Raw genomic sequence first — 26,347 nt, forward strand, 5'->3', positions numbered from 1 at the left:
GGCTTTATCTCGCATCAGACTCCATTTTTTACCAATGGCTCTCAAAACCCCAAATAATGATATATCCTGATACATTCTTTTGAACTACACAATACCCTACTTGTGACTCTTTCTCTCTCCTGTTCCTAGCTGGAGGCCTTATGTGTTGATCTGGACCCGGAGGTGGCAGCAGCTCTGGTCTTTCACCTCAGCTCTTCCAGCCTCAGCCCAGAGCTGGACTTCCTGTGAATGGATGGATATGGGGCTACAGGCACACCATGGACTGTTAATGACACTAACTTGGCTTCCTTCATGAACAAAATATATAAAAATGATTAGTATGGGTGCGAGAGGACTTGGTCTTTGTCCTCCAATGAAGAATATACTTGGATAGCTACATTATAATGTTGCCTTTAGGTTTATGTGGTTGGCAGTTGTATTTTAATTCTGTCTGTGTGTGGAAGGGATTGTGGTTTTGGGAGCGCAGTGTATATTCAGCATTGTAGAAGATACATGTACACAGAAGAGCCTGATCACTTGTATAGCTGTTTAAGTTTCACCAGCCCTTATGAATGTTGTAAGGAATAAACTTCCATCAAATATCTTAATTTAAAAAAAGCATTGATCTACACTTTCTCATCATTCATTTTCCACTATCAAGTATGCTGTGGGTTTAGAGCAGGTATGGGGAAAGTGGTGAACCCCCCCCCCCCCATTTTTAGGAACTGTTGGGGTCTCAACATACTGAGAGTTAGAATAGTATTATACACAAGGTGCAATTTTGTAATTTGGTTGTGCATCAGCAGTTTCTCTAGTTATGTCAGTCACAGCCAGTCACACAATTAGCCCATGTCAGCAAAAAATAAAATGGTCTAGCGGCCAGCACAGTCTAAATGTGTGGTTATCATGGTCGAATTACCGACCGGGGGGCCACTGTTGATTTTGTTGCTCACTCAGATATTTCAAAACTGCAAAAGTTTCTCTCAACCCTATGGCAAAATAGGTGGAATTGCAGGAAATAAGCTGTAAAACAGAACATTTTTCTCTACGCCCCATGGCAAAACATGTAGAAATGCACAAAATTAAAACTTCTAATTTTTGCATGTATGGGTGTGGGTAGGCAGACCTACGAGTCACTGCGGCCCCTCATGAGCAGTGGTGGAAAAGGTATCCAATTCTCATATTTGAGTAAAAGTAAAGATACCTTTTAATAGAAAATGACTCAAGTCAGTCACCCAGTAAAATACAAGTATTTGGTTTTAAATATGTAAAAGTACAAATAAACCAGATGGCATTCAAAATGTAACAAGTACTTTTGGGAGTCGAGTAAAAAGTACATTATTTTATTTAGGAATGTAGTGAAGTAAAAGTTGTCAAATATAAATAGTAAAGTACAGATACCCCCCAAAAACTACTAAAGTAGTACTTTACACCACTGAGTTCATATTGTTCTGTGGCCCCAGTCAGTTGCCTATTCCTGGTTTAGAGCATGAACTGTACAAGTCAAATCAAATGTTATTGGTCACACATATTTAGCTGATGTTATTGTGGGTGTAGTGAAATGCTTGTGTTCCTAGCTCCAACAGTGCAGTAGTATCTAAGACTTCAATACACACACATCTAAAAGTAAAATAATGGAATTAAGAAATATATAAATTAGGATGAGCACTGTGAGTGGCAGACTAGAATACAGTATATACAATTGAAATGAGTACAACAGTATAAACATTAAAAGTGACTAGTGTTCCATTTAAAGTGACCAGTGATTCCATGTCCTGTTCAATTAGTCACTGTACCCATGACCATTCTATACCAGACTCCTTATATAGAGGCTCAAGGGACGTTGTGTTCATCGCAGCTCCTTGTCGGTCACGGACCTAATCAAGTCTATCAACCGGTGTATGGGTTCAGTTCCCCAGTCTCTGATGGTCCATATGTTGGTTGTTGGAGGGGCTGTCAATGTTTCCTCTGACAGCTGTGAGGGGATGCACCGTGGCCGTTGAGGTTGGGGGCCTTCTCAAAGCGCTCCCCACACAGTTCACATGCAAATTCCAGATCAGCCTCTGCCTTGTTTGGTCATCTTAAAGTAAAGACAAAAAGGCTTAGTGAGGGTGCCAAATACAAGCTTGAATTCTTGTGCCCCTATCCATCCCTTCCATTATTACAGACTCACCCAAATCATACCACATAATCAAAGACTTGGCTAACTCCTGACAGACTCACCAGTGCTTGAGCCCCTCACAACACAAATCAGCAGAACCTTGCCTCCTGATATGAGCTTAATCTCCCCCTGTAGTGGCTTGACCCCCGAGTGGCGCATCTGGTGCAGACAGGTGTTTCCTCTGCTTAAAGGTCTGACCACATTGGTCACAGATGTAGTTCCCCAACTCTATAAAAAGGATAATGGTCTAACTTAATACCAACACACTCTGACAGCATCCCAAATGGCAACCTATTCCCTTTATAGTGCATTACTTTTGATCAGGCGACCAATCAGGCTTTCTAAAGTAGTGCACAATATAGAACTAGGGTACCCTTTGGGACAGACATCTCTCTGTCTCCAGTAAAAGCGCTGTCCAGTCCAAACCTACCTGTGTGAATGAGTTGGACGTGTCGCTGCAGGTAGCGGTCAATCATGAAGACCTTGTTGCAGCCAATGGTGAGGGCAGGGCTGCTCGCAGACCTCTTCATAGTGCTCCTTAATGTGTTTCTGTACCCCAGAGACAAAACCGCACTCACAAAACGGTAATATACCAACAGACATGTTCATTGTCATAAGAGGATAAACAGTGCTGTAAGGAGGACTTGAATCTGACCTTAATGCCCTCCGCTCCTTTAAAAAAAAAAAAATTAAACAGATAAGCAGCCTGGGTATGGACATTTGTAGATATTGGGCAGCTCCTCTCTGACAACCAAAAACAAACATGGATACTACACCTAATTTCAATTGCTACTTTTATTCTGGTTCTCTTCTTCGGGGAAGCAATTCTGCAAGGCATGGGAAAAGGAAGAAAACACTGAAGATATCAAAGCCACGATGCCCTTTTTCCGCTAGTAATAAGAGATCTTTCTGTCCACTGATGTGTTATTTTGGTTTGATATGCAAAATAGATAGAACCAGGGCATCATGCACCCCAAAAATCTGCGGGGGGCACAAAGTACTTGGATGGCTGGGGGGGTGGTGTTTGGAGAATTTAGCATTTTTAAAACAGCTTTTTCCTGCAATCTAGAGTCATAATCATCATTATGCTTAATTCTTTGTAACGAAACATGTATATTTATCTGCATATCTAAGCATACCTCTTGAGCTGTCTGTATCCTCCACCCTGGTTAAAAAAATATATATATATATATGCTTCTCTGCTAAATTCTGGGTAAAAGATTGAAAGGAATGTCAGTCTTATTCAGTACATTTAGCTATTGCTTGCTTTTCTAGTCTACCAACCTTGCCAGCAGCCATGCCAGTTAAGACAAGCTAGCTACTCAAACTTGATTGATAGACTGAAATGGCTTCTTGGTAGCTAGTTATGAGGTTGGGAACCTATCTGGGCTAGCTCAAGTCAGCTTCATAAAATTGCTAGGTGGCTAGTAGTATTACAGAGAAACAACAATTATTTTTAATCAGGACAAATCTGAAGGGGCACGTGACCCTGTGCCCGCTATGGGCATGTCGCCTCTGGCTAGAACCCACATTAATCCACTCACTACTTCTCTAGATATGGCTCAAATAATTCAGAGGATACACTTTTCCTTTTCTCTTCTAACTCATCCTCGCTGGACACGTTCCTAAGATTTGACACAACAGCCTATAGTTTAACCAATCTTAACTTTCCATCACTGTATAACTTGAACCATGTTTTTCATTGTTCACCTTCCAGTAGGGGATCCCTCTCAATGTGTTCAGGGTTTGCTCTGGGCTTTGTGGTCTGTGTCCCCATTCCGTAACTATGTCCATCCACACACCCCCAGACGGCACTTACTGAGCCCCAGCACTGCCTCTCCAGCACTTCTTTCAGGTCAGGGCAAGAGCGGCAGTCCTCTGCATGGTGGTGGGCCCAGGACACCAGGCTGTGGAGACACTTGGGAAGGAGGGGATGGAGGGTGCTGGTAAAGGAGAGGTGGTTGTCAGGTTGAAGGTAAAAGAAATGGTACAATTGGTAACAGTGGTTATAACCATGAAAACCATATCTGCCTATCAAAATCTGGTAATCATCTTGTCCTGATGGAATGTATCCACTTACACAACAAGATGGGATCCACCGTTCATTGAGAGCCCTCTGAACTCTTCCTGAAACCAAAATCAATATCATGTTATGGTTTCACTGCTGTTTGGGGCCAGATTTGCAGACTGGCTCATTGCTGACCCTCGTAGTTTTGCAATCGCTGCTCTCTACATTGTGACATTACAGTTGCTTGCCGTTTTTATCACCTGTCTCTGGTGTGCACATTCACAGAGGGCAAGATGTTAACCCTCTGCATAAATATGAGCATATTGTGTGGCACTTGAATCATTTTGTGTGGCAGGTCTTGCAGACAAACTGAGTGACGTGGATCACGGTTCAGTGGCACTCCAACTATGCCCTGAAAGTCTATGTATAAAAACAGTTTCCCTGGCCACTTGTCGAAGGCATGCTGCAGCCCCCGAGGTGAGAACTTTCCATGACAGAATGCAGTGCTGAGTCTGCCCATACCTGTAGGATCAGTCAAGGAAGTAGGTTGCATTTGAGAACGTTTAACAGCTGATACTTTACCTTATGGAGGTAAAACACCTGACAACAACCTATCATTGACCTCAAAATCTAGACTGCTTGTCAAGAATTTTGAAGGGGACTCACAAGATTTATTTGATCTATGCTGTGGACGCTCATTCCCTTCTGTCGCCACAGCTGACACTGCTGTGTTCAATTGTAATATTGCAGATCTGTCACTGATGGTGAAGTTATCTTTGCAGCATTATTATTGGTTCTTCCTCGCCGCCCAACATATTTCTTGACCCCCGCAACTAACTGTCTGGCTTCTCTGTCCTGCTGCCACATCGGAAAACCGCGCTCGCCTCACTCTCTTCTTCATAACACAGTCCTGAGAGAATAGGGAGGATCCTAAAGGAAAATCATATCAATATAATGTGGCAGTAGCTTTCAAAGTAACTTGAGCCTTAAATGGGAGCTATTCATAAAGCTGTTTATTACCAAAGTTGGCTTGAAAGCTGCAGCTGCGACTTCCAATGAGCAGAACACTATTCGCCTCAAATTCTATCAGTCATATGTAGTTTAACCACTTCGTTGGTGGTTTAGTAAAATATCGTTAAGCACGAACTGGTAACGGTTTATATTTTAAACAACAAAACCCGGAAGTAGTACGAAAATAATAAACATCAAAGAACCACCAGACTTCAGAGTGCATATCCGGAACATTGATTGGCCGCAGTTGGCGCTGCGTTGCAATGAAGCCCCTTCAAAATGCCATGAAAATGGCTCAAGTGGCTATACAGCTGGACGCGGGGAACCGACAAAAGGTATTATAATGTATATATATATCAATAGAGTTACAATTTCAGTGGCAAACGAGTTATATAGCCAGGAGATATATGCTTTATCGTTGATGTAAACAATCCACAAAATAGGCGGGGCTATCCGATGCCAGCTGCAGTCTATAGTGTGTGATTGCGGCCTTAAATTCGGAGGTTTCTTGCTTGTGGGCATTCCTGCATTTGCAGGAACTTCCCATTTGTTCCTGCTTGTGTTTAAGTAACTTTTTTATATTCTAGATTTCCCTGATTGTCCATGGGATTAAAATGTGGGTCAAAAGGGAAATAAAAGTATTATCAGAGGTTTTTTTCCGTTTAGGCTATGCCATCGTTGTAGTATTATACATGTGCAACGTTTTATCTTAAAATGTATGTGTAATCTGATGCGTCGGATAACAGATGGGTGCTTTTAGCAACGCGGGTGTATTACACTAGTGTTGCCCATTCTAGATGTTTAGAATGCCTGACCCTAGATTTATGCTTGTTTAGACCTAGCTGCACTGGGGTCGGAAATGCAATTGTGGTTACATTAAAACACCTGTAATCAGATTACAGATACTTTTGAAAAAATATTATACTTTTTATTTTATTTAACCTTTATTTAACAAGGCAAGTCAGTTAAGAACAAATTCTTATTTACAATGACGGCCTAGGAACAGTGGGTTAACTGCCTTGTTCAGGGGCAGAATGACATATTTTTACTTTATCAGCTCGGGGATTTGATCTAGCAACCTTTTGGTTACTGGCCCAACACTCTAACCACCTGCCGCCCTCGAGAAAAAAATACTTGTTCCGCCTTAGCGAGGATGACCACAAATCAGAGACCACTATGATTACACACCAAATGCGTTTTATGGATTGTGGGAAAAGGGCAGGAATATCCTTTTGTAGGCTACAGTCCGAGGTAGGTATTCCAATGACAGGGGTGTAGCCTACAGTCAATGCATAGCGCATTGATGTGAATCACACTGCTGATCTTTCGTTTAGCTATTTGCGCCTTACAGATTGTTGTGGATGGCTGTTCATAAATGGGTATTTTTAACTAATAATGGTTGAATTGCAGAAATTAAAGCTGCCTATCAATCATTGTTTTTGCGACAAACGAACATCCAATAAAAAATGACCTCTTGCAGCAAGTTTGAGGGAGTTCCGCTCTGTTAAAACTATTTTGCTAATAGACATAGTACCAGTCAAAAGTTTGGACACACCTACTCATTAAAGGGTTTTTCTTTATTTTACTATTTTCTACATAGTAGACATCAAAACTATGAAATAACACATGGAATCATGTAGTATATTTGAGATTCTTCAAAGTAGCCACCCTTGATGACAGCTTTGCACCCTCTTGGCATTCTCTCAACCAGCTTCACCTGGAATGCTTTTCCAACAGTCTTGAAGGAGTTCGCACATATGCTGAGCACTTGTTGGCTGCTTTTCCTTCACTCTGCGGTCCAACTCATCCCAAACCATCTCAATTGGGTTGAGGTCGGGTGATTGTAGAAGCCAGGTCATCTGATGCAGCACTCCATCACTCCCCTTGGTCAAATAGCCCTTACACAGCCTGGAGGTGTGTTGGGTCATTGTCCAGTTGAAAAACAAATGATAGTCCCACTAAGCGCAAACCAGAAGAGATGGCGTATCGCTGCAGAATGCTGTGGTAGCCATGCTTGTTAAGTGTGCCTTGAATTGTAAATAAGTGTCACCAGCAAAGCACCACCATACCTCCTCCATGCTTCACGGTGGGAACCACACGTGGAGATCATCCGTTCACCTACTCTGCTTCTCACGAAGACACGTCGGTTGGAAGCAAAACTCTCCAATTTGGACTCATCAGACCAAAGGACATATTTCTACCGGTCTAATGTCAATTGCTTGTGTTTCTTGGCCCAAGAAAATCTCTTGTTATTGGTGTCCTTTGTAGTGGTTTCTTTTCAGAAATTTGACCATGAAGGCCTGATTCACACAGTCTCCTCTGAACAGTTGATGTTGAGATAACTCTGTTAAGCATTTATTTGGGCTGCAATCTGAGGTGCAGTTAACTCTAATGAACTTATCCTCTGCAGCAGAGGTAACTCTGGGTCTTCCTTTTCTGTGGGGATATCTTCTGTATACCACCCCTACCTTGTCACAACACAACTGATTGGCTCAAACACATTAAGAAGGAAATAAATTCCACAAATGAACTTTTAACAAGGCACACCTGTTCATTGAAATGCATTCCAGGTGACTACCTCATGAAGCTGGTTGAGAGAATGCCAAGAGTGTGAAAAACTGTCAAGGCAAAGGGTGTCTACTTTGAAGAAACTCAAATTTAAAATATATTTTCTTTAACACTTTTTTTTGGTTACTATATGATGTGTAATTTCAGTTTCACTATTATTCTACAATGTGAAAATAAAGAAAAACCCTTGAATGAGTAGTTGTGTCCAAACTTTTTATTGGTACTTTACATGCATATTTCCAAGTCCTATTCTTGAAGGTCAAGGGGTATTACATTAATTGGAATGACTGGAAATCTGACAGACATGGGTTTTTAATGTAATGTACAGGTACCCCCTGTATATAGCCCTCTATTGTTATTTACTGCTGCTCTTGAATTATTTGTTTTTCTTAGCTCTTCTTTTTTTGGGGGGGGGTATTTTCTTAACTGCGTTGTTTGTTAAGGAATTGTAATTAAGCATTTCACTGTAAGGTCTACACCTGTTGTATTCGTCCATGTGACAAATAACGTTTGATAAAGATAAAACCTAATTGTATTATTTTCTGTAGTAGAAAGCAATGGGTTAGAAGAAGCCTACATAACTACCCCATAAAGTAAAATGCAACATCCATTTATAGCCAGCTATGTGAACTCTAACATTGATTTATCCTGCAATAAATGTTGTTCAATTGGTAACATACATTTTTGTATTCTTCTAATGCCTCGAAAAGTAATCAGAAGTTTTGGATTACCCAAATTAACATTTACGTTATTGAATAATTACAATTTTGGACAGGTAACTGGAACAGATTACATTTAGAAAGTAACCTACCCAACCCTGTATGCCACTGTACTCCAAATTTGACCTTTATCCACACTGCTCTATCGAGAAGATTGAAATACTGCTAGTTTTCCGGGAAAACTTCCATTTTCATCCTCATGCAAGCTAGCATTAGCCACAACAGCCGTTATGGAATGGCACATCGCGTACCACGACAAAGGAGCTGATTGGCTGTGGTGGCTACTGCTAGCTAGCATGAGGACGAAAAGGGCAGTTTTCCAGTAAAAAGAGCAGTATTTCAGTTTTTTTCTATGGATCAGTGTGGATAAAATGTAAATAGTCCGGGTGGATTAATTGTTCAGCAGTCTTATGGCTTGGGGGTAGAAGCTGTTAAGGAGCCTTCTGGTCCTAGACTTGGCACTCCGGTTCCGCTTGCCGTGTGGTAGCAGAAAGAACAGTCTATGACTTGGGTGACTTGAGTCTTTGACAGTGATGTACTGGGCCGTACGCACTATCCTCTGTAGCGCCTTACGGTCAGATGCCGAGCAGTTGCTATACCAGGCGGTGATGCAACCGGTCAGGATGCTCTCGATGGTGAATCTGTACAACGTTTTGAGGATCTGGGGACCCATGCCAAATCTTTTCAGTCTCCTGAGGGGGAAAAGGTGTTGTCGTGTTCTCTTCACAACTGTCTTGGTGTGTTTGGACCATGATAGTTTGTTGGTGATGTGGACACCAAGGAATTTGACACGCTCGACCCGCTCAGTCCCGTCGATGTTAATGGGGGCCTGTACGGCCCTTCTTTTCCTATAGTCCACAATCAGCTCCTTTGTCTTGCTCACATTGAGAGAGGTTGTTGTCCTGGCACCACACTGCCAGGTCTCATCGTTGACGGGGATCAGGCCTACCACTGTTGTGTCGTCAGCAAACTTAATGATGGTGTTGGAGTCGTGCCTGGCCACTCATCATTTGCGCCAACAGTTTGGAAACATAAGGAACGTATCTTTTATCATCGAAAATTTATGTAAAAAAATTACTACACACCTTTATATGGTTAGGGTTCCCAGCACGGCCATATTTCCATGTTCCAGCACTTGTTTATGGAAAACAGATGGAAGACAGTCGACTAGCTGCGCTAATTAGCTATCTGCGTCTTCGAACACCTTTGTGTAAACGGAAGATGGACGCCACAAACGTGCTGTCACTGAAAAATACTGTCGCCTGCAACTGTGTTAACCTTAAGTGTATATTTTGCAATCGTGAAATTATTTTGATGTGATATGAAAGTAGTCAGCATGTAACGTTAACAAAACTGCGGGACAGCAGTGCATAGCTGGTAGTGAAGAACACTGTCTACCGGTGTCCTAGCTAGCTAGCTACCGGTGTCACCCCGTCTCCTGTCTGTGTAAAGTTACCGCAGAGCTAGCTAGCACTCAGTGACCGCGTTTACATGCACACAGTATTCTGATAGTAGTTCATATACCGCTTAAGGTCTTTGTCGGGATAAGCTGTTTACATGCACCTTTGCTATCACGCTCATGAGAATCCCAGTATCCATGAACAGAATATTCCTCATAAGTACAGTGCATTCGGAAAGTATTCAGACCCTTTTTACACATTTTGTTACGTTACAGCCTTCTTCAAAAATGTATACACATTTTAATTTTTTTCATATTTTTCTTGGTCATATCCCTTGGTCAGGGAGGTGACCAATAACCCGATGGAGCTCTGTCAGGGTGACCAGAGTTCCTCTGTGGAGATGGGAGAAACTTTCAGAAGGACAACCATCTCTGCAGCACTTCACCAATCAGGCCTTTATGGTGGCCAGACAGAAGAAACTCCACAGTAAAAGGCACATGACAGCCCGCTTGGAGTTTTCCAAAAGGCACCTAAAGGACTCTCAGGCCATGAGAAACAAGGTTCTCTGGTCTGATGAAACCAAGATTGAACTCTTTGGCCTGAATGCCAAGCGTCACGCTTGGAGGAAACCTGGCACCATCCCTCCGGTGAAGTATGGTGGTGGCAATGTCTTGCTGTGGGGATGTTTTTCAGTGGCAGGGACTGGGAGACTAGGCAGGATTGAGGCAAAGATGAACAGAGCAAGGTACAGATATCCTTGATGAAAACCTGCTTCAGAGCACTCAGGACCTCAGACTGGGATTAAGGTTCACCTTCCAACAGGACAACGACCCTAAGCATACAGCCAAGACAATGGAGTGGCATTGGGACAAGTCTCTGAATGTCCTTGTGGCCCAGCCAGAGCCCGGACTTGAACCCGGTCGAACATCACTGGAGAGACCTGAAAATAGCTGTTTAGCGAGGCTCCCCATCCAACCTGACAGAGCTTGAGAGGATCTGCAGAGAAGAATGGGAGAAACTTCCCAAATGCAGGTGTGCCAAGATTGAAGCATCATACCCAAGAAGAGTTGAGGCTGTAATCCCTGCCAAAGGTGCTTCAACAAAGTACTGAGTAAAGGGTATGAACACTTATGTAAATGTGATATTTCATTTTTTTTTTTTTTTTTTAACACAATTGCAAAGATTAAAAAAAATGTTTTTCTTTGTCATTATGGTGTATTGTGTGTAGATTGATGAAATTATAATTTTTTTTCATCCTTGTTAGAATAAGGCTGTAACGCAACAATGTGGGAAAAGTCAAGGGGTCTGAATACTTTCCGAATGCAGTGTATATGGGTTAAATGGAATAGTAACTGAAATATGGATACTGACATGTAGGCCTTTAACCTCACATGTAGCGTAATATATTATTAGCTCCTGCAGAATTATGCATTTCTTACAGTGACACTATACAACAAAAATGTATTTTGTCTGAGGAAAAGGAGTGGAGAAATATGATTTCTTTCTTTCAGCATCTCTTGCGACGATGCGAATGCAAGGGTAATGTGTTTTCTTTGAAACTGTTATCCAAGCAGACAGTATTTCAACAACAAAATATGCACCCAAGACAAACTGCATTCTTATCAGAAATGTGTCTTGTCATTTTTCTCAGCTTTTCATTTCCTTTAAACCAGTCAAACTGATGACATTTTGCAAAGGAACAGTCTTTCCACTGTTTTGGAGTTAGTGTGTTTTCTCCCCAGTCCCTAAACTAAACAGACAACTTCACTGGTGTTAACTATAGATTACTAATGCATGCATTCATTCTATCGATGTAAGACATTATTCCGGTGAGCACTACTTTATTTAGTCTTCTAGGGCAGGTATTCCCAAACTGGGCTATGGGTACGCGCAATGCAGTCGGGGGTACGCCAAATAAAAATGTGATTCTCATAAAAAAAATTAAAATAGTTTTTTTCACATTTTCAAACAAGCTGTCAGGAATTCCGTTGGCAGCAAGAGCCTCTCGGCGGATGCTGTAGTGTACCTAAGTGGCGTCGGGAGCCATGACAGGGAGACATAGTGGAGTGGTAACGCGCGTGCAAGCAGTTGCTCCCGATGCCACTTGGGTACACTGCAGCATCCACCGAGAGGCTCTTGCTGCCAAGGGAATGCTTGAAAGATGTTTTGGACACTACAGTGAAAGTGGTTAACTTTGTTAAAGCAAGGCCCCTGAACTCTTGTGTATTTTCTGCACTATGCAATAATATGGGCAGCGACCATGTAACGCTTTTACAACATACAGAAATGCGCTGGTTATCAAGGTTGTTATTTTTTTTAATTGAGAGTTGAGCTTAACATTTTCTTTACTGACCATCATTTTCACTTGTCTGACCGCTTGCATGATGACGAGTTTCTCACACGACTGGCCTATCTGGGTGATGTTTTTTTCTCGCCTGAATGATCTGAATCTAGGATTACAGGGACTCTCCGCAACTAAATTCAATGTGTGGGACAAAATTGAGTCTATGATTTAGAAGTTGGAGCTCTTCTCTGTCTGCATTAACAAGGACAACACACAGGTCTTTCCATCATTGTATGATTTTTTTTGTGTGCAAATGAACTCAAGCTTACGGACAATGTCAAATGTGATATAGCAAAGCACCTGAGTGAGTTGGGTGCGCAATTACGCAGGTACTTTCCTGAAAAGGATGACACAAACTGGATTCGTTATCCCTTTCATGCCCTGCCTCCAGTCAACTTACCGATATCTGAACAAGAGAGCCTCATCGAAATTGCAACAAGCAGTTCTGTGAACATTTTAATTTAATCAGAAGTCTCTGCCAGATTTCTGGATTGGGCTGCACTCAGAGTATCCTGCCTTGGCAAATCGTGCTAAGACGCTGATGCCCTTTGCAACCACGTACCTATGTGAGAGTGGATTCTCGGCCCTCACTAGCATGACAACTAAATACAGGCACAGACTGTGTGTGGAAAAGGATTTAAGACTGAGACTCTCCAATACAACCCAACATTGCAGAGTTTGTGCATCCTTTCAAGCACACCCTTCTCATTAACCTGTGGTGAGTTATTCACAATTTCCGATGAACAAATAAGGTTTTATATGTAAGATTGTTAAATAAAGAGCAAAATTATTGATTATTTTTTTGTGCCCTGGTCCTATAAGAGCTCTTTGTCACTTCCCATGAGCCGGGTTGTGACAAAAACTCACCTTCATTCTTATGTTTAATGTGTGTGTGTGTGTGTGTGTGTGTGTGGGAGGCTTACAATGATGGTAAAAAAACATTTGAGAGTGTGCTAGAGGGGGTACCCAGCTGGAGGTTGGGGTACGGGACTATAAAACATTTGGGAACCACTGTTCTAGGGCAACAAGTTATGACAAAAGAAAAGCTGCATGTTTCACGCTATAGTTGACAAATAAATGGCCTACCAAATGTCGGAAATTATAATATAGCTTACTAAATGTCGGAAAGTATAAGCCTAAACTTTAATTTAAATGTAAGTAAATTAATTATGGTCTGCACAATTATCATGGTGGATCGAACTGCACAGGTAATTGCGGGCTGAAATCACACCCTTCTCTGCAGTGGCAACATGTAAAAAAAAATGTTCACTGTCATCATCACTGTAAAATAAAAAAATGTAACTGCTGCAATATCATTTGTTACAGTAGTTGCCCTGTTGGTATTATGTGATAATGTTCTATCTATACGTTTTAATGCTATTATGTTTCAACTGTTGGAAGTTTACAGCTGTCTTTTTCTCTCTAGGAAGCTTACTGTGAATACTTGAGGAGTATCAACTTCATCTCCCATGCACTTCTGGAGGATGCTGAATCAAGGAGTAAGATGAGACTTGGACTATATTCCATTATGCAAAACTAAATAAAGGACAATTCATACATCTCCTTTCATTCAAGATGTGCTCTGTAAATGACAGTTCTTGTGATGCTTTCAAGATGGGACTGCAACTACATCTTTATGGCAGTCACTGGCTGTGTTTATTGTACATTTCTTCACTAACTGATATTTTATTTTCTCTTTCCTCGCCCAGAGGAGGAGGAGATGGTAGCAGTAGAGGTGGAAAAGATGTTGAGGCTAGCTGAGCAGTGTTTGGAGAGAGTCAAGTCCTTCGTAGGAAAGAGAGATGAACCCCCTACCCCTCCCTCTTCCACCACCACACCAACCAACTCAGCAGCACTCAGCCTGACCACAGCCTTAGCCCCATCTGTTGCAGTAAACCCTGGAAAGATTGGTAAATATATTTATCCTCAAATTTTGCTATGTTTTTCAAATTACTTTTTCCCAGAATGTATCATCCTCCTGTCCCTCCTCCAGTTTTGCCACAACCACAAGAGAAGATTATTGACTCGGGGCCTAAATATAACCCCAGGCCTGGACACCGCAGAGTTCTCTCTGAGGGTGGAGGGGAGGTCTCCCTCTTCCTGCCCCCAGAAGTCTTCCAGAGGTTGCAGACAGTGGAGTCACAGGACACCAGGAAGTGAGTTATCATAGAAACTGAGGACTAAACAATCGGGGTGCAAATGGGGAAATATAAATAGCCCTTCAGTGACAGCAGAAGGACTCTGTTTACAGTATTCATGAGACGCCTTCATCAGAAGTCAATTAGAGAATGGTTGTCAATGTAGAACTTTTTTACGTTGTCAAAGAGGCGGGTGACTAAATAATCTACATGTAGAATGCAGCCCCCTTGTGAAAACTAAGCGAATTGCAACAACTCAGCCTGAATTCAAACAATTCTCCCCCTCTCCTAGCTTTACTCCCCTCACCCACTTTTGCGTCTCCCCATCCCCTCCCCCACATTTGCATCTTTTTACTCTCGGTTTTTAACACCAGCTTCAAACATCTGAAAATACAATATTTTGGGTTATTTAATATATTTCACATCGGTTTAGATGTACAATGATTCTCTACACTATACTTGCTTGTTTTGTCACAAACTGACATTATTAAAACCAGGAAATGGCAGAGCGAATTCTACTACCCAAGTCTGCCATTGTTGACTCTGCTCCTGAGGAGATTACCAAGCCTCTGTGAGACACTGATGGAAGAGAGGGAGGGTGCAGCTTTCCCATTTGACAACATCTTTTGTTGTCAAATAGGAAGGCTGCACCATCAGAATGCAATTTTGTATCGGTCCAAAATATTTGTTTTGTGAATAAAATTCCACTATTACTGCAGATACTGAGTGCACAAAACATTAGGAACACCTTCCTAATATTGAGTTGCACCCTCTTTTTCCCTCAGAACAACCACAATTCGTCGGGGTATGGACTCCACAAGGTGTCAAGCGTTCCACAGGGATGCTGGCCCGTGTTGACTCCAATGCTTCCCACAATTGTGTCAAGGTGGCTGGATGTCCTTTGGGTAGTGGACCATTCTTGATACACACGGGAAACTGTTGAGTATTCAGACCCCTTCTCTTTTTCCACATTTTGTTACTTTACAGCCTTATTCTAAAATGAAGAAAAAAAATCCTCAGCAATCTACACACAATACCTCATAATGGCAAAGCGAAATCAGCTTTTGGGATTTTATTTGCAAATATATTACAAATTAAAAACATCTAATTTACATAAGTATTCAGACCTTTTGCTATGAGGCTCAAAATTGAGCTCAGGTGCATCCTGTTTCCATTGATCATCCTTGAGATGTTTCTACAACTTGATTGGAGTTCTCCTGTGGTAAATTCAATTGATTGGACATGATTTGGAAAGGCACACACCTGTCTATATAAGGTCCCACAGTTGACAGTGTGTGTCTGAGCTAAAACCAAGCCATGAGGTTGAAGGAATTGTCCATAGAGCTCCGAGACAGGATTGTGTCGAGGCACAGATCTGGGGAAGGGTACCAAAACATTTCTGCAGCATTGAATGTCCCCAAGAACACAGTGGCCTCCATCATTCTTAAATGGAAGAAGTTTGGAATCACCAAGACTGATCCTGAGCATTCGGGGGAGAAGGACCTTGGTCAGGGAGGTGACTAACAACTCGATGGTCACTCTGGTAGAGCTCTAGAGTTCCTCTGTGGAGATGGGAGAACCTTCCAGAAGGACAACCATCTCTGCAGCACTCCACCAATCAGGCCTTTATGGTAGAGTGGCCAGACAGAAACCACTCCTCAGTAAAAGGGACATGACAACCTGCTTGGAGTTTGCCAAAAGGTCCTTGATGAAAACCTGCTCCAGAGCACTCAGGACCTCAGACTGGGGTGAAGGTTCACCTTCCAACAGGACAACCACCCTATGCGCACAGCCAAGACAAGGCAGGAGTGGTTTCGGGACAAGTCTCAATGTCCTTGAGTGGCCCAGTCAGACTTGAACCTGATCAAACATCTCTGGAGTGACTTGAAAATAGATGTGCCGCAACGCTCCCCATCCAACCTGACAGAGTTTGAGAGGATCTGCAGAGAAGAATGGGAGAAACTCCCCAAATAAAGGTTTGCCACGAAGACTTGAGGCTGTAATCGGTGCTTCAACAAAGTGGGTCTGAATACTTATGTAAATATATTTCTAGAAAAGGCCCATGGAGTTGGTGGAATAATCCTTTAATTCATTGCCACTTACTCAGCTGGGCCAGGGGCGCTTTCATTAGGTCAGGTGGAAATGTCCGACAGATCTCCACTCCATAAAAGGAGGAAATTGCCATCGCCTGATCGCGCTGCTTTCTCTTCCTTAACTCCGTCTAATCTAGAAGTTCTGTGCGTCCATGAATCCACCACAGACTACTCAGTAAATATACCACTTTATGGTTAAAGGAATTCCTGCCTCAGTCTCATCCATTCGTCTGTCACCTGACCTGTGACCACCTGTTCACCCTCACTGTCAGTCATCCTACCTGTCCAGCTACCCACACAGATTCCACTAATCTTTCAATGGTCCCTCGAGCCAGATGATGACGGAACCAAAGACGGGTGAAAAGGAAATGAAGGGGGATAAGGAAGAATTGTCTTCACTGGAAGGAAGGAGAAAGGAAGAGAGCAGCTGAGGGAAAGGTCTTGGAACAAAGAAATGATCCAGGAGCTAAGCCTATTCTATTCAAGTGTTTGGAGTGGTCCAGTGAAAGATTAGTGGAATCTGTGTGGGTAGCTGGATAGGTAGAATGACTGACAGTGAAGGTGAACAGGTGGTCAGGTGACAGAGGAATGGATGAGACTGAGGCAGGAATTCCTTTAACCATAAAGTGGTATATTTACTGAGTAGTCTGTGCTGCATAACAAAGGAAACAGAATAACATGTATCCAATCAAATTCATAATCACAAAGATCAAATCATAATCATTCATTATTAACATAATTAGGTAATTCAGCAATTCAGTTCAATAAGAAGTCAATAGGAATCATCCTTGAGTCATTTAGGCTCGTAACTATTTATCATAAATCATGAAAGAATAATACAAACAATTATCGGTTATTCAATCTATAATCACCATTGGTTGGATATCAGAGTCGATCAGTTCAACAAACAATGACTTTCTTATTTCACCCTTTCAAGTGTCTTCATGTGTACATGTAATTTCATTACATATTAACCATATCGATTGCATAGTTGGCCTATTATGATCCGTAGGGCCGTGATCATTGACCATTCACATTACACAATATGTTTGAAGCGTACGCTCCAAGCTGCGCTCCGCTGTAATAACTCTAAATAACAACTGATGGCCCACTCTCCCGACCGCAACAGATAGTTCAGATGAAAGGTAACAGATTCGGTGGATTCATGGACGCACAGAACTTCTGGATTAGACAGCGTTGAGAAAGCTGCGCGATCAGGCGATGGCGATTTCCTCCTTTTATGGAGTTGAGATCTGTCGGACATTTCCACTTGACCTAATTAAAGTGCCCCTGGCCCAACTGAGTAAGTGGCAATGAATTAAAGGATTATTCCACCAACTCCATGGGCCTTTTCTACAGCCACACTCCTCAAAAAAGGCTCATTGCTCCCTGTCCTCTGTCATCTCAGGGAGAGGAATTAGTCGGGCAACTGGCTGGATATATGTCCGGTTCTTTACCTGGATCTCCACTGATCTAACACGACCGTCGGTCCCAGGCATGGTCTTAGTGATACGGCCCACTGGCCAGGAGGCTCGAGGCAGCTGAGGGTCCACCATCATTACAACTTGGCCAGTTTCCAGGCTGGCCATTTCTCTCCGCCATTTCCCTCTGTGCTGTAGACTTGGTAGGTAATCCCGACTGAATCGGGCCCAGAAATGGTCAGCCAAGATCTGGCTGTGTTGCCAACGAGGTTGGTATCAGCATACATGGCTTGAGGAAGTGACGCATCTCGGCGTCCCATCAAGAGCATATTCGGTGTAACCGGATCGGGGTCAGCGATATCTGCAGAGATATCCCAAGGGTTTGGAGTTCAGTATCCCTTCCACCTCTATCAGGACGGTCTGCAAGACAGTTTCAGTGACCGTTTGGTCCCCCAGGACGACTCGTAAGGCCGTCTTTACAGATTTGATCTCTCGCTCCCATGTTCCTCCAAAATGAGGAGCTCCTGGAGGGTTAAATTTGAATGAGATTTGTTGTTCCATCAGCTGATCCTGGAGGCTAGGTTCCATGGCTTGGAAGGCTTCCTCCAACCTGGCTTCTCCTGCCTTGAAGTTTGTGCCTCTGTCAGCCAGGATCTCGTAGGGTTTCCCCCGTCGGGAGATAAACCGCCGTAGGGCCATGAGGAAGGCTTCAGTATCCAAACTCTCCAGTAGGTCCAGGTGGACACATCTAGTGGTCAAACACTTGAATAGAATGCCCCAGCGCTTTTCCACTCGATGACCTAGCTTGATCGTCAAGGGGCCAAAGCAATCGACTCCTGTTGACCAGAAGGATGGTTTGAGGAGGCGCAAGCGAGCAGGGGGTAAATCTGCCATTTTGGGCACAGTGGCTCTGGCCTGCCATCTCTGACATTCCACGCAGGCGTATTGGTGCTTACGAATGGCTCCTCATCCTCCAAGTATCCAGTACTCCCGCCTCATTTCCCCATAGACTCTCTCTGGCTCTGGGTGGAGAAGCCTCTCATCATAACTCTTGATGAGGAGCCTGGTAATAGGGTGTCTGGAGACAAGGATAATTGGGTGGATAGCATCGGGATCCAAAACTTCTGCTTGGCGCAGCCTCCCTCTGACTTTGATCACTCCAAGGATTTGATCATATTTCATTTTTTAATATTTTTTTTATATAAATTAGCAAACATTTCCAAACCTGTTTTTGCTTTGTCATTATGGTGTATTGTGTGTAGAATGAGGGGGAAACTATTTAATACATTTTAGAATAAGGCTGCAACATAACAAAATGTGCAAAGTCAAGGGGTCTGAATATTTTCTGCCGGCACTGTCTCAAGGCTTAAAAATCCTTCTTTAACTTGTCTCCTCCCTTTCATCTACATTGGTTGAAGTGGATTTAACAAGTGACATCAAGGGATTATAGCTTTCACTTGGAGTTACCTGGTCAGTCTGTCATGGAAAGAGGCGTAATTTTTTGTACACAGTGTATATTATGGATTTCTTTCTTAATTACTTGGTTAGTGCAGAGTATTTTAATACTGCAGAACTGGAATGCACATAGTGTGCCCACCCCAGTTGTAGACTTGATACTTTTTAAACCTTTGGTAAGATGTGACAAAACGTTTCTGTATGTTTTTGTGTATATGAAAGGGAGCTTACACCCATAGAGGAGGCATCACGGTTGAACCAGAAGTTGAAAGCAAATTGTGAAGCTCGTCTGGCCCGACTGCCCCCTGCTCAGGCCCGTACACAGAAGACTTCTCTGGTCAGTCTTTGTGTTTGTGTGTTATGTCACTTATACCAAACAGACACCATATTCAGTTGAACAAAGTTTGTATGTGTGTGTGTCAAACGTTTATGTAGAGGATATAACGTCTGTGTGGATATCACAAACTTTCTTTTTAGCTTTGTTCACACATTATTAAACTTAGAATGAAAGTAGCAGCAAGTTTATAACAAGATCCCTCAATTCATCACAATTGAAATGTCATCCAAAGTAAAGCAGAAAGGTTGTGAAATCCACACAGCTGTTATATTCACTACACATACTGTGCACGGGAACACACACACTTGAGTACCAGATGTTGGTATAAAATCAAAGTTGGACCCAACAAGAGCTCAGGAGGGAAAATGGTGGAAGTGCAGGTTGATTCTGATGGTGCGCAATTGAATGAATTAATTGAGAATGAATGGAAAACGGAATGAATGGAAGACGGAAGAACTTCGGTTTCTGGTAGGAGTGCAATTTGTCAACAATGATCAATTTGAGGTCACAAATATGTTAAAGGAGGCATTAAGAAAGGTAGTCAGAGGGACCAGGATTGAGGGATTGAGGATGAGGTTGAGGGGCAGCTCTTGAGGAACTGTGGGGGTGGGGATCTTGGAGGGCTGGTGGCCTGGCGGTTGGGAGCTTGGGCCGGTGGCTGATGGATCGCTGATTCGGGTCCCCGTTGTAGACCTTGTGGGAGATCTGTCGACGTGTGTCACTCTGGATGTGAGTCTGTTAGATGACTAATGTGATGTAGTTGTTGAGCGGCTTCACTACAAGTATATTGTATGTTCTAAATAGTCACAAAAAAAAGGATAAAAAGAGAAAAAAAATGAAAGAAAGAAATTAGCATACAAAAATATTTAAAGTAACTACATTGTCAAATAATAGTGTAGACATCACAGTGTGCAAAGTTGTCATCAAGGCAAAGGTTGTTACTTTGAAGAATCTCAAATATAAAATATACACTGCTCAAAAAAATTAAGGGAACACTAAAATAACACATCCTAGATCTGAATGAATGAAATAATCTTATTAAATACTTTTTTCTTTACATAGTTGAATGTGCTGACAACAAAATCACACAAAATAATCAATGGAAATCCAATTTATCAACCCATGGAGGTCTGGATTTGGAGTCACACTCAAAATTAAAGTGGAAAACCACACTACAGGCTGATCCAACTTTGATGTAATGTCCTTAAAACAAGTGAAAATGAGGCTCAGTAGTGTGTGTGGCCTCCACGTGCCTGTATGACCTCCCTACAACGCCTGGGCATGCTCCTGATGAGGTGGCCGATGGTCTCCTGAGGGATCTCCTCCCAGACCTGGACTAAAGCATCTGCCAACTCCCGGACAGTCTGTGGTGCAACGTGGCGTTGGTGGATGGAGCGAGACATGATGTCCCAGATGTGCTCAATTGGATTCAGGTCTGGGGAACGGGCGGGCCAGTCCATAGCATCAATGCCTTCCTCTTGCAGGAACTGCTGACACACTTCAGCCACATGAGGTCTAGCATTGTCTTGCATTAGGAGGAACCCAGGGCCAACCGCACCAGCATGGTCTCACAAGGGGTCTGATGATCTCATCTCGGTACCTAATGGCAGTCAGGCTACCTCTGGCGAGCACATGGAGGGCTGTGCGGCCCCCCCCAAAGAAATGCTACCCCACACCATTACTGACCCACCGCCAAACCGGTCATGCTGGAGGATGTTGCAGGCAGCAGAACGTTCTCCACGGCGTCTCCAGACTCTGTCACATGTGCTCAGTGTGAACCTGCTTTCATCTGTGAAGAGCACAGGGCGCCAGTGGCGAATTTGCCAATCTTGGTGTTCTCTGGCAAATGCCAAACGTCCTGCACGGTGTTGGGCTGTAAGCACAACCCCCACCTGTGGACGTCGGGCCCTCATACCACCCTCATGGAGTCTGTTTCTGACCGTTTGAGCAGACACATGCACATTTGTGGCCTGCTGGAGGTCATTTTGCAGGGCTCTGGCAGTGCTCCTCCTGCTCCTCCTTGCACAAAGGCGGAGGTAGCAGTCCTGCTGCTGGGTTGTTGCCCTCCTACGGCCTCCTCCACGTCTCCAGATGTACAGGCCTGTCTCCTGGTAGCGCCTCCATGCTCTGGACACTACGCTGACAGACACAGCAAACCTTCTTACCACAGCTCGCATTGATGTGCCATCCTGGATGAGCTGCACTACCTGAGCCACTTGTGTGGGTTGTAGACTCCGTCTCATGCTACCACTAGAGTGAAAGCACCGCCAGCATTCAAAAGTGACCAAAACATCATCCAGGAAGCATAGGAACTGAGAAGTGGTCTGTGGTCACCACCTGCAGAACCACTCCTTTATTGGGGGTGTCTTGCTAATTGCCTATAGTTTCCACCTGTTGTCTATTCTATTTGCACAACAGCATGTGAAATTTGTCAGTGTTGCTTCCTAAGTGGATAGTTTGATTTCACAGAAGTGTGATTGACTTGGAGTTACATTGTGTTGTTTAAGTGTTCCCTTTATTTTTTTGAGCAGTGTATTTTGATTTGTTTAACACTTTAAAAAAAAATGTAGTTACTACATGATTCCATACGTGTTATTTCATAGTTTTGATGTCTTCACTATTATTCTACAATGTAGAAAACAGAAAAAACAAAGAAAAACCCTGAAATGAGCAGGTGTGTCCAAACTTTTTACTGGTACTGTACAACTAGGAATAAAGTGAATAGTCCACATGACAGATAATAAACAGTAGCAGCAGTGTATGTGATGACTTGGGTGGCTGGAGTCTTGGAAAACTTTTAGGGCCTTCCTCTGACACCATCTGGTATAGGGGTCCTGGATGACAGGGAGCTCGGCCCCAGTGATGTACTGGGCAATACGCACTACCCTCTGTAGCGCCTTGCAGTCGGATGCCATGCAGTTGCCATGCCACACGATGATGCAGCCAGCCAAGATGCTCTCAATGGTGCAGCTGTAGAACTTTTTGAGGATCTGAGGGCCCATGCCAAATCTTTTCAGCTTCCTGAGGGAGAAGAGGCGCAGTCGTGCCCTCTTCACGACTACGTTGGTGTGTGTGGACCATGATAGAACCTTAGGGACATGGACACAGAGGAACTTGAAGCTCTCGACCCGTTCCACAACAGCTCTGTTAATCTGATTGGGGGCTTGCTCAGCCCTCCATATCCTGTAGTCCACGATCAGCTCCTTTGTCTTGCTGATGTTGAGGGAGAGGTTGTTCTCCTGGCACCACACTGCCAGCTCTCTGACCTACTCCCTATAGGCTCTCATCGTCATTGGTGATCAGGCCTACCACTGTCATGTTGCCATCAAACTTAATGAAGGTGTTGGAGTTGTGAACTGCTACGCAGTCGTGGGTGAACAAGGCGTACAGGAGGGGACTAAGCACGGCGGATGTGTTGTTGCCTACCCTCACCACCTGTTTGCGGCCTGTTAGGAAGTCCAGGATCCCGTTGCAGAGGGAGGTGATCAGTCCCAGGATCCTTAGCTTCGTGATGAACTTGGAGGGCACTATGGTGTTGAACGCTGAGCTTTAGTCAATTAACAGCATTCTTACATAGGTGTTTCTCTTATCCAGGTGAGAAAGGGCAGTGTGGAGTACAATAGCGAGAGCTTCATCTGTGGATCCGTTTGGGTGGTATGCGAATTGGAGTAGGTCCAGGGTGTCTGGGATTATGGTGTTGATATGAACCATGACCAGCCTTTCAAAGCATTTTATGGCTACAGATGGATGTCAGTGCATCGGGACGATAGTCGTTTAGACAGGTTACCTTGGTGTTCTTCGGCACAGGCACTATGGTGGTCTGCTTGGAACATGTAGGTATTACAGACTGGGTCAGGGAGAGGTTGAAAATGTCAGTGAAGACGCTCTGAGTATGTATCCTGGTTATCAGTCTGGCCCTGGGCCTTGTGACGTTAACCTGTTTTAAAGGTCTTACTCACATCGGCTACGGAGAACGTGATCACACAGTAGTCTGACAGCTGGTGCTCTCAATTGGTTCAGTGTTGCTTCCCTCGAAGTGAGCATAGAAGGCATTTAGCTTGTCTAGTAGGCTCACATCTCTGGGCAGCTCGTGGCTGGGTTTCCCTTTTGAAATCTGTGATAGTTTGCAAGGCCTGCCACGTCTGACAAGTGTCAGAGCCGATGTATTAGGATTTGATCTTAGTCCTGTATTGAAGCTTTGCCTGTTTGATGGTTCGTCGGAGGTCGTAGCGAGATTTCTTATAAGCATCCGGATTAGTGTCCCGCTCTTTGAAAGCTGCATCTCTAGCCTTTAGCACAGTACGAATGTCGCCTGTAATTGCCTGTAACGGTCACTGTAGGGACAACGTCGTTGATGCACTTATTAATGAAGACTGATGTGGTTAACTCCTCAATGGCATCAGATGAATCCTGGTGCTGTAGTTTAGCATCCGCTCCATCGGACCACTTCCATATTGAGCGTGTCACTGGTACTTCCTGTTTGAGTTTTTTAATCTTGTAAGCAGGAATCAGGAGGATAGCGTTATGGTCAGATTTGCCAAATGGAAGACAAGGGAGAGCTTAGTGTGCGTTTTTGTGTGTCGAATAAAGGTGATCTACAGGTGTTTTTATTTTTTTTATTTTCACCTCTAGTTACACAGCTGACATGCTGGTAGAAATGAGGTAAGACAGATTTCAGTTTTCATGCATTAAAGTCACCGGCCACCAGGAGTGCCGCCTTTGGATGAGTATTTTCTTATTTGCCTATTGCCCTATACAGCTCGTTGAGTGCGCCAACATTGGTTTGTGGTGGTAAATAAACAGCTACGAAAAATATAGATAAACTCTCTTGGTAAATAGTGTGGTCCACAGCTTATCATGAGGTATTCTAACTCAGGCGAGCAGAACCTCGAGACTTCCTTAATATTAGAGATTGTGCACCAATTGTTGTTAACAAAGACACACCTCCCCCTTGAGCTTACACGACGCTGCCTTTCTGTCCTGCTGATACATAGACAAACCAGCTAGATGTATATTATCCATGTCCTTGTTCAGCCACGACACAACAAGATACTACCATTTTATTTTGTAAATTTTTTTACGGTGTCATATCTGGAGTCTTGTTGGACATTGTGATTAGTTATCTTACATAGAAGATTCCAGGAGTGGTTAAAACATGTCGACTAAACCGTGTAATAGATGGAGGAAAGTCAATCGATTTTACTGATGTTTGAAGAAGTATCTGCCTACTCGTGAAGCTGGGATATGTAAGATATGCAGTGAGAGCGTTTTGTGAAAGCCGTTGCAGTGCCGAAATTGCAAAAGGTATGGTCATGTGTCAAGTGTGTTCAGATGAAATCAATAGGTTGGTGAAGAATGTGATGATCTACAGAGTGGTAGGCCACAAGCTCACAGAACGGGACCGCCGAGAGCTGAAGCTCATAGCGCATAAAAATCGTCTGTCCTCGGTTGCAATACTCACTACCAAAAAACTGCCTCTGAAAGCATCGTCAGCACAAGAACTGTTCGTCGGGAGCAGTGTTGGCTCTGTAGCAGTGGAAAAGTGTTCTCTGGATTGATGAATCAAGCTTCACCATATGGCAGTCCAAGGGACGAATCTGGGTTTAGAAAATGCCAGGAGAATGCAACCTGCCCGAATGCATAGTGCCAACTGTAACGTTTAGTGGAGGAGAAATGATGGTCTGGGGCTGTTTTTTTATGGTTCGGGGCTAGGCCCTTAGTTCCAGTGAAGGGAAATCCGAATACAATGACATTCTAGATGATTCTGTGCTTCCTACGATTCTGTGCTTCCAACTTTGTGGCAACAGTTTGGGGAAAGCCCTTTCCTGTTTTAGCATGACAATGCCCCTGTGCACAAAGCGAGGTCCATACAGAAATGGTTTGTCAAGATCGGTGTGGAAGAACTTGACTGCAAAGAGCCCTGACCTCAACCCCATTAAACATGGGATGAATTGGAACACCGTCTACAAGCCAGGCCTAATCGCCCAACATCAGTGCCCGACCTCACTAATGCTCTTGTGGCTGAATGGAAACAAGTCCCCGCAGCAATGTTCCAACATCTTGTGGAAAGCCTTCCCAGAAGAGGGAAGGCTGTTATAGCAGCAAAGGGGGGACCAACTCCATATTAATGACGAACAGATGTCCACGTACTTTTTATATCCATGTACTTTAATTGTTCCAATGATGCGTTATGCACACTAAGAGATGTAGCACAGACTTCCTCGTATATACTCGCAGGGTGGTTAGGAGTGACTTCTTCAGTAGTCTACTCAAGAGTGCAATCAATGACAACCCTTAAACTATGACGTTTCATTGTTCAGACCCTGATAAGCCATATATAATGCAATCGGCCAGCAGTTAGCCGACCTCAGGCTAATACTGGTTGTAGTGTTGAGGTGATAATAACTTTTTTATGTTTACCTTTCAACAAGAATTCTGACTTGCTTGTCTTATTTACTAATGACATTGTGTGTGAGATATCTGACATGCATGCTTTTAACATCTCTAGAAAGGGTATAGAAATCTAAAATATTTATACATTTTCTTTCAGACTCTCTCTCTTCAGAGGCAGATGATGGAGAACCTGATTATTGCCAAGGCCAGGCAAGATGCTGTATCCTTCGTTTCTGATATTTAATGTGGACTTTCAGTTGCCTGGCTACCCAGAGTCCTTGCTTCAGCCAAACACTAGGCCACACCCACGGACATTAGTT

General features: G+C 43.4%; 2 protein-coding genes and 1 pseudogene across 5 annotated transcripts in view; 2 read left to right on the forward strand and 1 right to left on the reverse strand.

Annotated features, from left to right (window-relative positions):
• LOC106560897 (FA complementation group A) overlaps positions 1–597 on the forward strand; it is a 33,952-nt gene extending 33,355 nt beyond the window's left edge. For all 3 annotated transcript variants that reach the window (XM_014124304.2, XM_045688159.1, XM_045688160.1), the window contains exon 42: positions 130–597. In XM_014124304.2, the coding sequence (XP_013979779.1) occupies positions 130–228 (99 nt within the window). In that variant the 3' untranslated portion in view covers positions 229–597. The remainder of the gene's footprint in view (positions 1–129) is intronic.
• A 1,289-nt stretch (positions 598–1,886) lies between these two features.
• On the reverse strand, positions 1,887–5,026 carry LOC106560945 (zinc finger protein 473 homolog; annotated as a pseudogene).
• A 33-nt stretch (positions 5,027–5,059) lies between these two features.
• The window catches only part of vps9d1 (VPS9 domain containing 1), a 30,240-nt gene continuing 8,952 nt past the window's right edge, over positions 5,060–26,347 (forward strand). For both annotated transcript variants that reach the window (XM_014124301.2, XM_014124302.2), the window contains exons 1-6: positions 5,060–5,494; positions 13,617–13,689; positions 13,900–14,100; positions 14,184–14,346; positions 19,520–19,634; positions 26,185–26,247. In XM_014124301.2, coding sequence (XP_013979776.1) covers positions 5,423–5,494; positions 13,617–13,689; positions 13,900–14,100; positions 14,184–14,346; positions 19,520–19,634; positions 26,185–26,247 — 687 coding nt within the window. In that variant the 5' untranslated portion in view covers positions 5,060–5,422. The remainder of the gene's footprint in view (positions 5,495–13,616; positions 13,690–13,899; positions 14,101–14,183; positions 14,347–19,519; positions 19,635–26,184; positions 26,248–26,347) is intronic.

Source organism: Salmo salar, chromosome ssa10 (assembly GCF_905237065.1).
Source record: "Salmo salar chromosome ssa10, Ssal_v3.1, whole genome shotgun sequence".
In the NCBI taxonomy this organism is placed as follows: domain Eukaryota; kingdom Metazoa; phylum Chordata; class Actinopteri; order Salmoniformes; family Salmonidae; genus Salmo; species Salmo salar.